Source organism: Paroedura picta, chromosome 5 (assembly GCF_049243985.1).
Source record: "Paroedura picta isolate Pp20150507F chromosome 5, Ppicta_v3.0, whole genome shotgun sequence".
Classification (NCBI taxonomy): Eukaryota; Metazoa; Chordata; class Lepidosauria; order Squamata; family Gekkonidae; genus Paroedura; species Paroedura picta.
Genome location: NC_135373.1, coordinates 99,606,680 through 99,623,136, shown reverse-complemented (window position 1 = coordinate 99,623,136; position 16,457 = coordinate 99,606,680). Strand labels below are relative to the sequence as shown.

Below are 16,457 nucleotides of genomic sequence, written 5' to 3'. Positions count from 1 at the left end.
TCCAGCTGGCGACGGAGGTTGCCCATCAGGGGGACTAGCACTGTCTCTACCCCATGGCCAGGCCAGAAACCAGACTGGGATGGGTCTGGTTGCTTAATTAATTTTATCCATTTTGTACTTTTTTCATGTAAATATTACATGCTTTTGTACTCCATTTGGTCTGTCAAATATTTTTATGATCCTCTCTTTCTTTACAGACTAAACTTTTTAAGTCCCTTTTCTCCCTTCTGTTTTTCTTTGTATGGAATTTGAAGTTGCATCTTCTTGGGCTCAATCCAGCAATCTGTCATTATACCACACAAGGTCTCTTGAAAAGCCACACAATTGTGCCCATAGTCTAACTCCACACAATCACCATCTCCAGCGGGTATGACATGTAGGGATCACCAAAACAATCTAAATGGTTGATTGGGATGCCAAATGAGCAGATTACAGTATCTGGGAGGAGGTGACCAGCATGGTTTATTGTTCTGCATCCTTGGGGGATGGGTTGATATACTGATTATTGATATACTGATTTTGCTGCTTTCATCATCTGCACAAGGGTAGCCCCTTTTCTATTCCAGAAGAGTTGGTTTTTATGTGCCACTTTTCTCTACCAGGAGACTCAAAATGACTTACATTCTCCTTCCCTTTCCTCTCCCCACAACAGACGCCCTGTGAGGTAGGTGAGGCTGAGAAACCCCTGATATTATTGCTCAGTCAGAACAACTTTATCAGTGCTGTGGCGAGCCCAAGATCACCCAGATGGCTCGCCAAATTAGAAATCAGCACTTATCACCTCTCAAATCTAGATTTGCCAGCTCCGGATTGGGAAATACCTGGAGATTTCAAAGTGGAGCCTGAGTAGGGCAAGGGTCAGGACAGATTGCCAATATACAATATACTTCCAAAGCAGGTGAACTGATTTCTGTCATGTGGAAATCAATTGTAATAGCAGGAGATTTTCAGCCACCACCTGGAGATTGGTAATCCTACTCAAACCCTTGCCACTGCTACCCATGTCCGAGAAGGAGGTCACATCCCGCTGTCACACATTTAATATGGCCCCGAGAAGACTTTTCCAGCTCACCAAAATTACAAGGGATGGCACTGAATTTGCCTGGGGTGGCAAAATGCATCGCTGACCCTGGTGATCAATTAAGTACATTGCTGGCCCAGCCAAATTAATTGATTAGGCAGAAAGGGAGGAAATGAAGGAAGAATCGGAGAGGGATGATACAAGATAGAGGATATATGTGGTTTGGGAAACAACTGACAAAGAAATATGTAAGGTGAGTCAACTTGATATCTTCCAACTTTCCAAAAAATATTTTTAATAAAGTAACAATAATCAGAATATAACAGAAATAACTGTTGAGTTATTAACAAAATGTAACCATACCAAAACTCCTGATATCTGTCCTCTTCCATTTGATATTTAATTATCAAGTTACTCTTAAACAACACTAAATATACAAAATGTGCATCATATGTGCAGGCGGGCGGGGGGCAACTTAGAAAACCCACTCCTCAAACTCGTCCCCGCCAGGGTTTTCTAAACATTCAGGGGCTTCAGCAGCTTTCCCTTTTAACACCACTCATGTGCTTGAAACATGTCTTTCAGGAACATATGTACACACATCAGATAATTTACAAATTCATATTGTTCTGCTTCCTTGGGGGATGGGTTTCTCACTACCTTGTTGATATACTGATTTTGTTGCTTTCATCATCCGCACAAGGGTAGCTCCTTTTCTATTCCACATAGATATACACCTGGAGTTCAGTGCTTTACTTAAGTAAAAACTCCTTAATAAACTAACAACCCTGATCATTTAAAATCATCCTTTAAAAAATACTATTCCTTATAAATGTTTGTTTTAATCTTAAACTGTATTTTAATTAAAATATTTGGTGGTTTTCCTGTATATACAGCCAAATACTTCATTGCTATCATATTGTCACTAGCTTATTATTCTCACTGTTGTTTTGCTTCTTGCTTTATTTTCATTTTCATTGTTTTATTTATGCTTCAGGATCACCTTACAGAACCTGCTTAAGCTGCAGGGAGAATCGAGTACAACTAATGAGACTACAGTATAGAGGAATTCAATACTCCTGACCTACTCCTTGTTTTGTAACATCTCAGCAATAGTAATGTATTTCTAAAATTGATTCAATCTGTTCTTGCTATAAGGGGTATAAAGTTCCTAAGGAGCCTTCTTCCTGCTTGTCATGTCAGAAGAGTGGGAACATGAGGTCCAGAGACAGTCAAAGGACTGCATTCATTTAATAGTGGTGAAAAGTTTAACACATTTGAAATGCTACCTGTACCTTATCTGAGGTTATTTACCACCAACTTACACAACAGTGGGAGTATCACAAAAAAACTCTATAGTATATAGTATGCCTCCTGTTCTGGGAAACAGGCTTAGAAACCCCCTACCATTTTCACTAATGAACTTGTCCATTTGATCTTAGTAAATGCCATTTTAGAATCTAGCTTCACTCACAGCAGATTTTTATTTCTAGAGAACATAAAAATTATGGTCATTCTGTTCCCAGTTTATCATGATCATACCAAATCTGCCTCTTGTTTACAAGATGATATCTTCCCTCACAGCTGGTTCTGAAGTCAGCCATATTCAGTAATAGATTCAGGAGCAGATTCAATATGGCAGTTGCCTGACAGTATAATTCTCTCTCACTCCAAAAGAGGCAAACTACTTGAGTGATACTAACTGCCAGAACATAAGAAGGATTAAATAAATTACAGGAGGAGCAATCCAATGGAGACCTACTTGGACGTAGACGGCCAGTGTGGTATCGTGGTTAGAGTGTTACTTAGGATCTGAAGGGTCTGGGTTCAAATTCCCACACTGCCATGGAAATTCACTGGGTGACTTTGCCAGTCACACACTCCCAGCTTAACCTACCTCACAGGAGTGTCATAAGGACATAATGATCCCTCCTTCCTAAACAATGTTTGAATTGTTGTCTTTGTTTTGTATTCCAAATTGTTTTAATTATGTGTGTTTGGACGGTTGAGTGCAATGGTTACAAAATCAGATTTTACTGTGTATATTTAAAATTGTTATGTAAATAATATAACAATAATAAATATATATTAAATAAATAAATTTAATTCAATAAAGCTTATGCCTCGGAAAAATGTTGTTACATCTGCAATCATAATCCAGTTTCTTCCCTTCAAATGCAGCATTCAATTTACCTCTGATGACTTCTTTGTGATGGTATTTGGTGCCACTGTTTCACAGGCCATTTCTGCTTTGCCTGACATCTGAGTAGTCTGGCTATGTTCAGCTGCAGGCGATGCCTTAAGGGAAAAATCTGCCAAAGGAATTACATTTATTTATATATATGCATATACGTAATACACAAAAGAAAAAGAAGTTTTAAACAGATGTTACATTTTCTGAAGTTAATTGGGCAAAAAAAAGCCTCTGTAGTCTTGTTCAGTTCATTAACTGCAACATTCCTTGCCAATGGCTGGGCCTGCATGCTGACGTCTTTTATCTGCGATAACTGACAAACCCGGACAAAATGAAATTTCAACAGAGCACTCCTACTGTTACCTAATCATTCTGCTGATATCCTTAGTGTGCAAAATAAATATTTTATTTTTCCCCAGATGGAAAAAATGAACATGAAGATCAAACCATTCTTGTTTATATTCACATTATATAGAGGAACAAACTAAATAACCAGGGACAGTATCGTCCTTCTCTGCCACCCTATCTTCTAATTAGTCTTTAAAAGGGAAGTTATTACTGCAGTATGGCAGGTATGTGTTTCACATTAGGAACAGCTAAAAAGGAATTTAGAGACTATTTGAAAGATAATGGGAAACTTTAAAGGCCGCATCCCTGTGACAGGGACTTTTATTTGGAGACAAATGGAAAAATTTGTAGCAGTAAATTGATGCCTCTAAGGCAATTTCTATATTTGATTAACTGCCGTTTCAAATTCTTCTAAAAAGAGTTTTCTCATCCTTTTCATCTTTTAATGATTAATAAATAATTATTCAACAATTATATATTTATTTCCTTGCCAAGTGCTCCAAGACGCTACCAATTACTCTGATGACAGTGACAGAAAAGCTAATGAAAGCACAGTTAATCTGAATTCCTACCATTTCAGCAAACCTGCATATTTTTGTTAATACTTAATAATACTGACCATCAGTGTCACAAACTAGCTCTGCCAATTTACCCAGGGCCAGCTCAAGTTATTTGGCTGTCCTTCCGGTGGCCTGCCACTCATGCCGCCCTTTGCAAAGAGCTGGACAGCAGTAGCACAGATGGGGGGGGGGGAGAATTCTCCTGCTCTGGTCACTAAGATTCAGTGCATGAGTATCCTTCATGCTACAGCTCTCCAAAGCAAAACTAGAAACTGTCTCTCATCTGCTGTCAGCACTTTGTGTCCCCTCCTGCCTCCCCTTTCTTTAGCCATACTCAGAGATGAGTATCAGGACAGGATAACACTTTCTGAAGATAACCAGTCTCTCCAATTACAGACTAAAATCAGAGTCCAGTAGCACTTTTAGACTAACAAAGATTTATTCAGGGTGTGAGCTTTCAAGTGCAAGCACTCTTCGTCAGACTATGATCTTCTTACATGACAGGGAATCTATAGCAAAAATCAATTCTGTTAATCAGTAGACAGTAGTTTGAGGAAGAGTGCTTGCACTCGAAAGCTCATTCCCTGAATAAATCTTTGATGGACTCTGATTTTATTGTGCTACTTCAGACCAACATGGTTACCCATTTGAATCTCTCCAATTACAGACTAATGAAGAAAGGGGGAAAGGATGGCTGGCCAGCAAGGGATCAACAGGATTGGCAAGAAGCCAGGGGGCCATATGGACAAAATTCCCCTCCTCCCAAATAATGACACCCCAAGCAGCTACTTGTTCTATGATCAAGCCCTGAATTTCACAAAGTTTATAATTCCCCTCAAGGATTTCTCACAAATTATCTTTTGTTCTGGCTACATTCACCAGAATAATAGGCTAGATTGAATGTTGACTATAGCTTTCCTGAACTACTACCCATTTGTTCACTGGAGAAATACAGATGATTCCAATGAAGAACCAGATGACAAAGCTTCTCTAATAAGGCCTTGGAGAAAAATAGGCACACTCAAAAGGTGTTTAGATCTGGGGTCTTCAATTGCTTTTCAATACCCCCTAGTGAATCACTTCTGCCATTTTTTATGTTACAACATATTGACCATTTTTCTTGTTAGTCTTCATCATGTCACTGCTGGGGAGCTAGTTCACTGTTTGTGATAGAACTGAGTCTGGGAGTAAGGGAACTTAGTGGATCTGAATGTATGCTGAGACTGCAATTCCTAAAGCTTTGAAATGCATATACTTGCAATTTAAATGTGCGCTGCTTACATTGAATGTTTTCCGAAGGAGGGAACTCTGAAGTGGGATCTGAAGCAGGTATTGCTGATGAACAACTTTTGCCAGAAGTTTTTGAAGGGAAAAGCATTGCATATGATGTGCGCTGCCTAGTTCGACGTGCTGTTTCGCGTTCATTGTGCAGCTGTTGTTCATCTGTTAGCAAGGCAATAACTTGCTTAGACTTCTCCCTTACATAAAAACCTGTTGAAGAAAGTAGAACACATTTGATAAATGGATACGAAGTTGACAATGTATTCTATACTGAGTGCCAGATCTTTCACAGGTCTCTATGGAGACTGAAGACCTGGCAATGTTCTGTTTTAGATAGCTTAGTGAGTTGCCTTATAATGTTAACCTCTTGATATTTAGGACAATGAGGTGCAGAAAGAGGCTTCACAGCTGTTTGATTTCTGCAATTATACCTAACTACGAACTGGGCCTGAAATTATGGATCAAAAAAAATTCCACAGAGTAGGGCCAAAAACAGAAAAAAACTGAAAGAAGCTTCAATTTGGGAGAAAATCCAAAGCCCCCCTTTTTTTTAATCCCTTGGGGGTTAAAATACTTCAAAATAATATAAACGATGTCTATAGCTTTAAGAAATGAATGCCCACTGAGATCTGGAAAGACTATGTTCTCAGATCCTGGAGCCATTTTGTCAATTGCCAGGCAACCACAATATTGCTAAGCCTTCCAAACCTTGGTTTCTTTCTGTCAAAGGCAAGGTAAGAGAGAAACTGAAAAGGGAAGCAAGGAAAGGGGAAAGATGAAGAACCTGAAAGGAAGGGACAGAAAAGGTAGTGAGGTAAGTGGGACAGAAGGGTGAGTGGCTGACAGGAAAGGAAGGAGACAAAGATGAAGATATAGGGCAGATAAAGATAGGTTGGGTGGGAGGGAAAGTGGAGAGGCTATGGGGGCAGCCAGTAGGAGGGAAAGAGGAAATAGTAAGCGAAAAGGGATAGAGGATGAAAGTGAGAAAGGCAAGAAAAATTAAAAAGATCAAATAAAATAAGTTATGTTAATGATATATATCTTAAAGAGCCTACTGGTATTACAAGATTATGTTTGCTGTACTTGATATTTCTTTGGACAGAATACTTCCATGAAACACTGCATCTTCTCAAAGTACTTTTAATTTTACCTTGATCCTTTCCAGCCTCATCTATATGATGGAAATCCTTTAACAACTGAATGTTATAAGATCCCTCCTGGCAATGCTGTATGACTTTCTTTGATCCATTCTTGAGGAGATAATCCAAGAGTGTGAGTGATTTGTACACATGCCTCCAGTTCTTACCGTGATCATTCAGTCTGTGCCATATCATGCTCATAATCTCAGAAAAAGAAACTCTGTTGTATGTTAGGTCACTTATCTCTAGCATCAGAGAACTAGAGGGACCCCAAGGATCATTAGAAGTTGCTTCTCTGACTTTTATCTCAGCTTCAGAATAATTTTTCACAAAGTTCTTCATGTGTCTTCTGAGTGCCATGGATGTGGGAAATGGTTGCTTGGTTTATAAAATATATGAAAAATGCTCGTTTTCTTTTTGCTGTGATGTCTTTCTTTTTTTCCATTCCGCCATGCAGTGAACCACCATGATTCTGCAAATGGGAAAGCAAATGGAAAAGCAGATTAGTACGTTACCACTCAAGGACAGGTATGATGGGCCTACATTTGCAACTTCTTTTCTTAATTGAGGAACTGCATCTTGGGTGCCACAAGAAGGCAGAAATTCAGTCTATACTTGATGGAAAGAGCAGCTTGCTGCATTTCTGCCTATTTATGCACCTGTGAAAGGCACACAACCTCAGTCAGGAAACAAGTGGCAGCCATAAGTGGCCAGTTGTGGTAGATAACATTTGTTGTATAGCTAATTTGAAAGAATTATCTTCTTTCCAGCCATCAGAATCCAAGAGTACTGTAATTATGATAATTGCAGTCAAATGTTTCAAAACTACAGGAAAACAGCAGATGAAATCTTGGATAATGTCTAAAAGGGTAATTCGTAACGTTGCCTTTGATCTGCCAATTCTGATACACCAGAATAAAACTCTCTGCTGTCATTCTTCCCATCTGCTTACCTTCTGAGCAAAGAACTACATGAGCTAAGGTTGTAAAAATTCAGAATACTGTTTTAGCATTTATTAATAGGCTCCTTCGATAGACAGAGAATGTCTGCAGTGGAATCAATTCAGTCTCACATTTCTGAGGGTCAGGATGTGCTATTGGCTAACAAGGTCCATCTTTCCCTCTCACTACATATTACTTCTTCTCTTTCCTTAGTTTGCAGTGATTTCCAAACTGGATAAAGCGTAGCCAATACTAACCAGGATTACCTTCAAAACATGGTTTGCAATCCTATTTCATATCATGGTCTGAAGGCAAAATCCTGATTAGCAGTATCCCCTGAGGTCACCACATATGAGAGGGGAGGAGGGATTGTGCACAGGCTTGATCTTCTAGACCTTGGAAAACACAGATTGAATAAAGAAGCAGCAGTACTTATACATATTAGAATAATCAATCTATAGGCATCTCTGTTTCAGCCCAAATTTCCTGCTGGGTGCTCTGGTAGCAAGAGAAAAGTAATTAAAATGGAAGTCTAGACATTTCATTTACCCTGATCTAGCAGAGTCAAGCTAGAACTGCAGGGACTGTATGCATCAGTAGAAAAAAATATCTAGCATTTTTTGTTAACCAGTATTCTGAGAGGCAGCAAAAGGCAGAGGAAATGGAAGAAGAAAAGCCCAGAGCCTATTTGCCTAATGGTCACCCTGCTAAACTGTGGAAATTGTGTTTCTATACTGATTAGCTTGACTCTGGCTTTCCCAGCTGGTGCCAGCAACAGGGGGTGCATTTCCGTTGCTACAGTGATGGCATAGAAAGCAAATGCAGCTTCCAAACAGCTTAAATTACTGTGAATTGTCAGTTCACATCTTTATGAAATGTTCTTCCCACAAACCTCTTCTTTTTCATTAGTTAGCATCAGGATGGGTAGGTCTCTGAGCGATGCCTGACTGAGTCACTAGAGAATACTGCCATGATCATGTATCAAATTGATTTCAAGCTCTGACATGCACCTAGCCTCAGCTAGAGACACAATCTGTAATCAGATTTTACATGCGCAAATGGCAAAATATTAAAATTCATGACAAATGTGTTTGTTTTCCATCTTGCATATCTCACTACTCTAATATCATTGTCCTCTTTGACCGCTATTGTATGTCCTGCTTAAAGATATTTTAACTCCAGGGCTGAGCAGAAATTTGAAACAAAAAGTCAGTGTTATCTATTTAATTTTTGAAAATATTAGAACTATTCTTTATCTTAAAGCATGCACATCCTCACATGATGGAAAATGTATTGGTTTAATTAAGATTTTGTTAAAATAACTAACACAGTCATAAGAAACATGAGAGAGATGAATCTTTATTGGGAGAGTATGCATGTTTTGCAACTTGCCAATTCTCTCTTCTTTGAATGTCAAATGCTGTATATTTTTTGTTTCACTCTGTAGACTTGTAGGCCCAAAGCTACAGGGGGATGCATTTGAAGACATTACCCCATATGTTATGTCCTACCTCCAAATCTTAATTTTAAAAAGTCCTTAGCCTGTTTTCTTCTGGAGTTATAATGGAAAATGTACACACAATTTTGGTCCAATTGCCTGGGAAGGAATGAGGTAACAGAAGCTGCAAGGTGGCTGTAGATGAGTCAGTATACCCCTTCCTGACCAAATTCATTCTCTGCTGATCATTCCTATTACCTTTCCCTCCTGGAACTGCTCTTTTTTTGTTTTTTTTCTCTCCTCTGTAATGTCCATGTAACAAACAGATCACTCAAAAGAAAACTGGAAGGAGATTTATCACTGCTCTGATTCCAATGGGAAATCATTAGGATTTGGGAAGAGGGGGAACAGAAGCAGAAATATTAATGCACTTTTCATTCTGCCTGGTTTTAATCATTATTGAGAAAAGACTAAACATATACTACTAACTCAATCAACAGAGGACTTATAGTAAGATAATCATCAAATCACATTTCCTTGGATGGCTGATAGGATGCCATACAACTTCTTCCAAGACTTCTATTCACTTAGGGCTGCCTACTCCTACTTAGGAAATTCCTGGAAATGTGGAGGGTACAGTTCGGGGATGGGCAGGTCTCAGTGGGGTAAGATGCTATAGAAGTCCACTGAGGATGAGACTCTCTGGCATGTAAAGTGAAGATAAGAGGGAGACAATGGCACTTGAAGTGTAAGTGCATTTTACATTAAGCACTTTGCTCATTTTCATCCCTACAAAACCGCATGATTGTGATGACATAGCTACCAAGTGCTGTTTACAATGTGGTGAGGAAGTAGTATTACTATTCAAATATGACTCAATGTAACTCCCACAATATGTGCTGGACAACAGATCCATGACAGAATCAGGAAAATAATGTTTTATAGTGTATTTCAATTAATCTATTAAAATTTCAATCAAAGGAACAGTTCTTTGTTTTTAATATTCATTTCTCCTACCAGGCAGAGACTGAACTGTGACACTGGCTATTTAGCAGCACTTGTTGATCTGGGGTTTGTTTCTCCCTGTAAGCCAACTAGATAATTCCGTTGGAGTGAAAGCTTGCAAGAAAGGGAAAGTTGGCATAATGCCTTTTATTTTTCACAGACTCGCTTTCTTTTAAGAGTCCACTTTGATTTGTTTTACAGTACTTGCCTGACCCACAAACCTTCAAAATAAATATTATAACAAAACATCATAATTCTTTTGTTTGGAAGCACACTCCACAGGACAGTAAAATTCAATCAACAGAAAAGAATCGATTCAGTATAAAAACAGCATGTATAACTGATACACATATACGTTTCTAATAAATTATGACATTTGGAATAACATGCACTCTTTCCTCAAAAGCTCAAGAGAACAATATGGTCTTAACTAACCTCCTAAAAACTGTAAGCAAGCAGCTCTGTTGAACCTCTTTAGGGAAAGAGTCTGTTCTCTTGGGAGAAAGACCCTTTATATCTGTTCAAGTGGGGAAACGCTTGAAAAGAATACCCGTAATCCACAAAGCAGTGTATTTTGTCAAATTATAAAATCTAGCATACAAACACAGAATTGTTTCAATATTTCAGACCACAGTATAGACCTTGTTGTATCTAGTATTCAAATTAGTATTCCTTATGCCAAATAGGCAAACTATCATGGTAGACATAAGAAATTGTACAAAGTGTCACATGAGCAACTTCCCTCACTCTTTAACTATTCAATCAATACAGATAAAGCAGAGCTTTCACTAAGCTACTGAGCACTGCCCTAACACAAGAGTTTGCTTCACACATTTCATTCTTCTGTCTCTACCTGAGAAAACAGCTCATCTGCGACTGTTAAGACATTTCCCCCAGTATTTCCAACTGCCATCAATCATTTCCAGACCTCTCCTCCTCGCCTTCACCCTCCAATCAGAATCTTGTTTTCTATAGGCCCGCCCTCTCATCCTTTGCTTCCTTGTTTCAAAATACAATTTCCCTCTTGCTCAGGTCTGACTGGTGCAGAGCTCTTGTCAGTTTTTCTAGACCCTCCCTCCCTCAGTGTATTTCCTTATGGCTCCCTGCTCTGGCAGAAGATGGTATTTTAGCACCACACTGGATAATGCCTTTGTCAAGGCCCTTTGTTTGAATGAAAATGAAAGGCACCTTGTCTGATTTATCTCTGTGATAATCTTGTAGTAAAATTAGTATTATTATTATTTTAATAACTGAAGGAGAAGCAGCAAGACCAGAATGTGAGTTGATCTTGGGAGGCTGAGCTTCACCCTTTAAGGAAGAGGCATGGTGTGAAGTGATATGTAAATATATGTGAAGCAGTATGCAGAAAACAAGAATTAAAGCACTGTTAAACTTTAAGAAGGGTCATGGGATACTGGGTAAAGATGATTTTCAGTAACTTGGGGGACTGAATCTGTCAGACTAAGTTTTGACAGCTGAATGGCTTAGCATCTGCTTGTCTTCACTTTATATTGCCTTCTGTAGTTTCTCCCCCCCCCCCACTTGTTCGTCCATTCCTGGGCTTTTTCAGTCACTATTGTGGAGTGGACTAGAAGAGGTAGGTCAAACATGCTAAATCTGAGTACTTAATGTCAGGCCTGTAAGGCAGCTATTTCTTAGCAGGCCTTTCTCAAATTAGGGCCACTCCGGCATGGGAAATATCTGGGGCTTTGGGAGCAGTGCCTGAGGAAGAGAGATTGGGGAAGAGGAGTGTGTTCAGCAAGGATCAGCAACATCAGTTTAGGACTTACATTTCTCTGCCCTCCAAAGCTGCCATTTTCTCCATGTGAACTATTCTCTTTATTCTGGAGATCAGTTGCAATTCTGGGGGAAGAACTCCAAGCCCTACCTCAAGGTTAATAACTCTGTAGGGGGTACTGGTGAGGATCTGAATGTGAAAGGAATGAATTATTTTTGAGCAGGTAATCAGTCTGCTGTTGTGCTACTCTGTGTTGAAGGTTTGGCAGCATTTACATTGTAATTGTATACTTATGTTTTAATTGTGTTGCTTGGCCTTGTTATCATTTTGTGCTAAATGGAAAAAGCAAGATAGAAATGTCGCAAATATTATAAATAACTAAAGGTTTTGAGGACCTGAGGAGCCATAGGAGGGAGGAGCTGTTTAGCCTTTTTCCACGCCAGTCTATTTCCCACACACACACACACACACACACACACACACACACTTAGACCCCCAAATTCACAGAAAAATCTCTTTCATATCTGTATGGCTCCGATCCATGGATTTAGCAATCCACATATAGAGGTCACACATCACCACTAGTATATAGTTTAACATCCACGTTTGCATTATTTCTGCCATGCTATTTAGTGTTGCTTTATTTGCCTTGCTCATGTATTCATTTAGCTATTCATTGCATATGGTTTTATTCAGGTTGTGATTTTCTTTCCAACTTTGATTTAGCAGGTTACCTTACTCCATATTCATTCAACAAACTGACTTAATCTATATTCCTTCTAATAGGAATGTGAATGGGGTTCTAACATGTTTGGATATATTTTACTGTGCTGCAAAATTCTTCAGTATACTGTGGTTTCACTTTAGATAGTACATGAAATGCCCCAAGAGACTGTGGGATGAACAGCAGAATACAAAGTTGTCAAATAAGTAAACAGCTCTAATAACGGTAAATAAAGTTAACTAGGATAATTTTATGGATGCCACTTTTACTAGCAGGGGTCATGTGCCTTTAGAAGCTGTTGTTTTAGTTTGTTTTTCAAATTTAACATCGTTTTAAGCCATTTCCTCATTCAGGTAGTTTAAAGCTGCATAAATATTACAGGTGTGTGTGGGGGAAGCAGTGGTATTCATCTCAGATTTAGGTCAGACCGGCTGTGCACCACAGAAAACTTGCAGGGAAGTAAAATGCCACCATCCTGTTTGTCCTTTTTTGGCCTGTACCTCCCTGCTGACTGGGTTGATTTCTTCTTCCCCCAATACTCCTACCACCACTTTCTCCACTTCTAGGGTTGCCAACCTGGGGAACTCCTTCTATTACAATTGATCTCCAGATTACCAGAATCTATTCCCCTGGAGAAATGGCTGCTTTTGAGTGTATACTCTGTGGTATTCTAGCCCTGCTGAGGTTCTCCCTTTCCCAAGCCCCCACCCCCCTCTCCTTTCCAGGCTCTATCTCCAAAATCGCCACATACTTCCCAACACAGAACTGCAAACCCTGCTGCTTGCCCAGTCCAGCTGGCATTTTGTCTTCACTCTAGATATTGGTTTTGCCACTTCCAATTACTGCTTTCTTGGGCTGTTCCCATCACTGTTTTCTCTTCCCCACTGCCTCTGGTTGCTGCATTCTTACTCCCATCATCTCTTTCTGCTGTCCCTGATCTCTGATTTCTCATTGTCTGTGAAGTGTGTTGGAATTGTAATAATCAAGTCATTTGGTGAAGTCGATCCTGAAGGATTGTTGTTAAGCTGTTAAACTACTAAACTGCAACTATGTGCTCACTAGTGACACCAAATGGTGACTGCTGGGATTTCAGCCATGAAGAATGGAATTTTCTAAGCACATAGCTCAGGGGTAGTCAAACTGTGGCCCTCCAGATGTCCATGGACTACAATTCCCAGAAATCCCTGCCAGCATTCACTGGCAGGGGCTTCTGGGAATTGTAGTCCATGGACATCTGGAGGGCCGCAGTTTGACTACCCCTGACATAGCTGTTAGATCCCTTTCTTTAAGATTGGCCACTACCCACTTCCTGTTTCCTCAGGAAGAGAAGTATCTTGTCTATCAAGGAAGAAGGAATCCTCCATTAAGCTCTCAGCTCTGTCCATCTGTTGATGTGTGGGCATGTAGTCCTGCTTGCAAACTAACCATAAAGGCCTGCAATGTGTTTTCTTCATAACTACTTTTAAACTTTGTTGCACTACTTCAGTACAGAAACTAAAGTAGATGTATATGATATATATTCATGTGGTATCTTTCCAGTAAAGATTATTCTTTTTAAACCTGAAACAGCTGTGAGTCTGGATCTGTGCCTCATCCACCAAAGGTAAACCATAACTGCAAATACTCTGTTACTCTGCAATTCTTTTTCTGGAGGGGCATAGGACCAAGTCTAGTCCAAAGGTCCCAACAAAGTGCCTGTGTATAGAGTTAGAAAAGAGTAAGTATCCAGTAGGACCCAAAAGTTTAGGTGTCCACAAAATATAAATAATCAAATTATATTAACATTTATTGCACACAATTTATAAAGTTAAAATGTTAAAAGCATAGACAAAGCCTAAAGGCTAGTAATTGAAATAACATTATATGTACCATTAGGCCTTTTGCAGCCTCACACAAATATTTCTCAGGATGAAGACTTACAAATTGTACAAGATACCCTAGAGAAGAGAGAGCTTTTGCAACTTCCCACAAACTTCCTGAGCCAGATAGCAGAATTTTGCCTGTATGCTTTCATACATGCACAGAAGCTGTTGACACATGCCGGAACCTTAAAGCAATTTTTAAAAAGTTTTACTTTATTTTTTCTTCTTCTTATTTTCCATTCCATGAATAATTTCTCTTCATTTCCAACATTATGTTTTTACATTATTTAACAGGAGACTTGCACAATGTTTTAACTTTATACAAATAAATGTTAGTATAATTTGATTATTTATATTTTGTGGACACCCAACCTTTTCGATCCTAACTGTTGGTTGGTTAAGTTTGTTGCTTTTTGTTTTTGTAACACTATTCCCTTTTTGGGTTCTTTTCCTTGTGTCCAGTAACACCTGAAAGTCAAACAACATTTGTGATAGGGTATGAGCTTTCGTGAGTCACTGCTCACTTCTTCAGATAGCATATAGAGCTTTTATGCAATCCCATAATGTCATGAAATCTTACTCAGGATTTTTTTAAAACTGTGATGTGTGTGCCTGTGCTCCTCCATTTGCATGGCTTTTTTTTCTGGGATTTTTCTACAGATCTTCCCCTGATTTGTAGAAATACCCATTCCACTTGGCTCTATTGCACAGGGTTTTTAAAAATCTTTGTGTTGAGAGTCAAGTTTCTGAATTAGCTATATTGCTTCCTTATATATTTGGGAAACAGCCTCCTGGGAGGAGACTGTCCAGGGCCCTGTCCGTCCAGGTCCACTCTGATTGGCCTTCCCCCTCCAGCTCCCTCCCTCCCTCCATCCTTGCCTCCTAGAAGCCTTGTGGCTGTGGCCTCCATTGTCGCCCATGAGGAGAGAGGCAGTGACAAGACTTTTCGGTCCGCAGGTACGCTCCTGCTGGGAGGGAGTTGGGGTGGGGGAGTTTGCAGCCTCCATGCGGGCTCAAATCCCTGTCGCCTCCAGCAGGGGGGGGGCTTTCCACTCATTTTAGTCCACTTTGTGGGCCAAAGGGAGCCGTGACCTCCCTGTCACACCCTCCTGCCTGCCCCCCCTTTCAAAGCCTATTTTTAAAATGTGATTTGCTACCAGTAAGGTTATAAACTGATCTCCAACACTGTAGAAATATCAAGAAGTCAAACTTTATTGCACTAGGCCATATTACCAGTCATAATTATATTGACCATTGGTTTGACTTGGGAGAAGACTGTTTAATATTTATGACTGGTAATAGTAGCCCAGATAGAGAAACTTCTTTCCTACACTTGCTTCATGAGTTACTTTATCTGGAGATGCCCCCTCCCCCACCCCAAGCAATTCAGGTCTTTTTGGATCCAGGTACTCAACATATTGTCTCTCTTACCAAAACTCTTCTAAAAATATTACATTATAAACCAAGTTGCCCTGTGATAGAGCAGTCTCTTATTCTTTTTTAAAGATCTTGCATCATAGAGTACGGTGCCGAGAAATGAGGAACCCCATGGCAATCCCCAGCACAGGGAAATTTCTCAGTCTCAAGGGACTACAATACAATGTATCACTTGACAGTGAAAAGAAATGAAAGAAAACCACAGCAGTTTAAGTCTAAGCCCACACCCAGCTTTCCGAGATGTGACATCTGAGTTCCTCCATGGCTTGTGGTTTCATAGAATTATGTGATTGGTTGAACCTTGGAGGAGAGGGGGATGGAGGTGGTGAAGGCCTTCTGTAATCGTGAATGGCTGTAAACATTTTCTGTGCATGACAAAAGCTTAGTCTGAAAGAGAGCACAGTCTGGCAACGTGTTACAGAACACCAATATAGTTTCATTTCTTCATAGATTCTTCATGAGTTGGATCGAATAAACAGAAGCAAAGTGGAAGCTCTCTTTTGGATCTCGGAGGTACGTAGTAATCTTTGTAGTGCATAATGCCAAGGTGGATAACATGGAATCCAGACTGAAACGGATGGCCAAACTACGTTGGGCAATATCTGATTATTTGTTCTAATGGTCGCAGAAATAACAAGAGGTGGAATGAGCTATTGCATTATTATTACTGGTAAGCTCCTTTGACTATACTTATAGGCTGAATATTTCATTGTGAAAAGAGGCTGCCTGCCAGGTATGGCATTAGGACTTTATGTGTGCTATATTATAT

At 39.6% G+C, this 16,457-nt stretch overlaps 2 protein-coding genes across 6 annotated transcripts in view; one reads left to right on the top strand and one right to left on the bottom strand.

Moving 5' to 3' along the window:
• The window catches only part of ENTHD1 (ENTH domain containing 1), a 37,501-nt gene extending 26,640 nt beyond the window's left edge, over nucleotides 1-10,861 (bottom strand). For 2 of the 4 annotated variants that reach the window (XM_077339435.1, XM_077339438.1), the window contains exons 1-4: nucleotides 10,781-10,861; nucleotides 6,555-7,015; nucleotides 5,405-5,614; nucleotides 3,215-3,333 (exon numbers count right to left, since the gene is read on the bottom strand). In XM_077339435.1, coding sequence (XP_077195550.1) covers nucleotides 3,215-3,333; nucleotides 5,405-5,614; nucleotides 6,555-6,903 — 678 coding nt within the window. In that variant the 5' untranslated portion in view covers nucleotides 6,904-7,015; nucleotides 10,781-10,861. Of the gene's footprint in view, nucleotides 1-3,214; nucleotides 3,334-5,404; nucleotides 5,615-6,554; nucleotides 7,016-9,180; nucleotides 9,305-10,362; nucleotides 10,745-10,780 lie in introns of those variants that run through there. The other 2 variants (XM_077339436.1, XM_077339437.1) reach the window with 2 other exon arrangements.
• A 199-nt stretch (nucleotides 10,862-11,060) lies between these two features.
• The window catches only part of GRAP2 (GRB2 related adaptor protein 2), a 65,432-nt gene continuing 60,035 nt past the window's right edge, over nucleotides 11,061-16,457 (top strand). Inside the window, exons 1-2 of one of the 2 annotated variants that reach the window (XM_077339432.1) lie at nucleotides 11,061-11,204; nucleotides 16,139-16,201. The gene's annotated coding sequence lies outside the window, so the exon portion shown is untranslated. Of the gene's footprint in view, nucleotides 11,205-16,011; nucleotides 16,202-16,457 lie in introns of those variants that run through there. The other variant, XM_077339431.1, reaches the window with a different exon arrangement.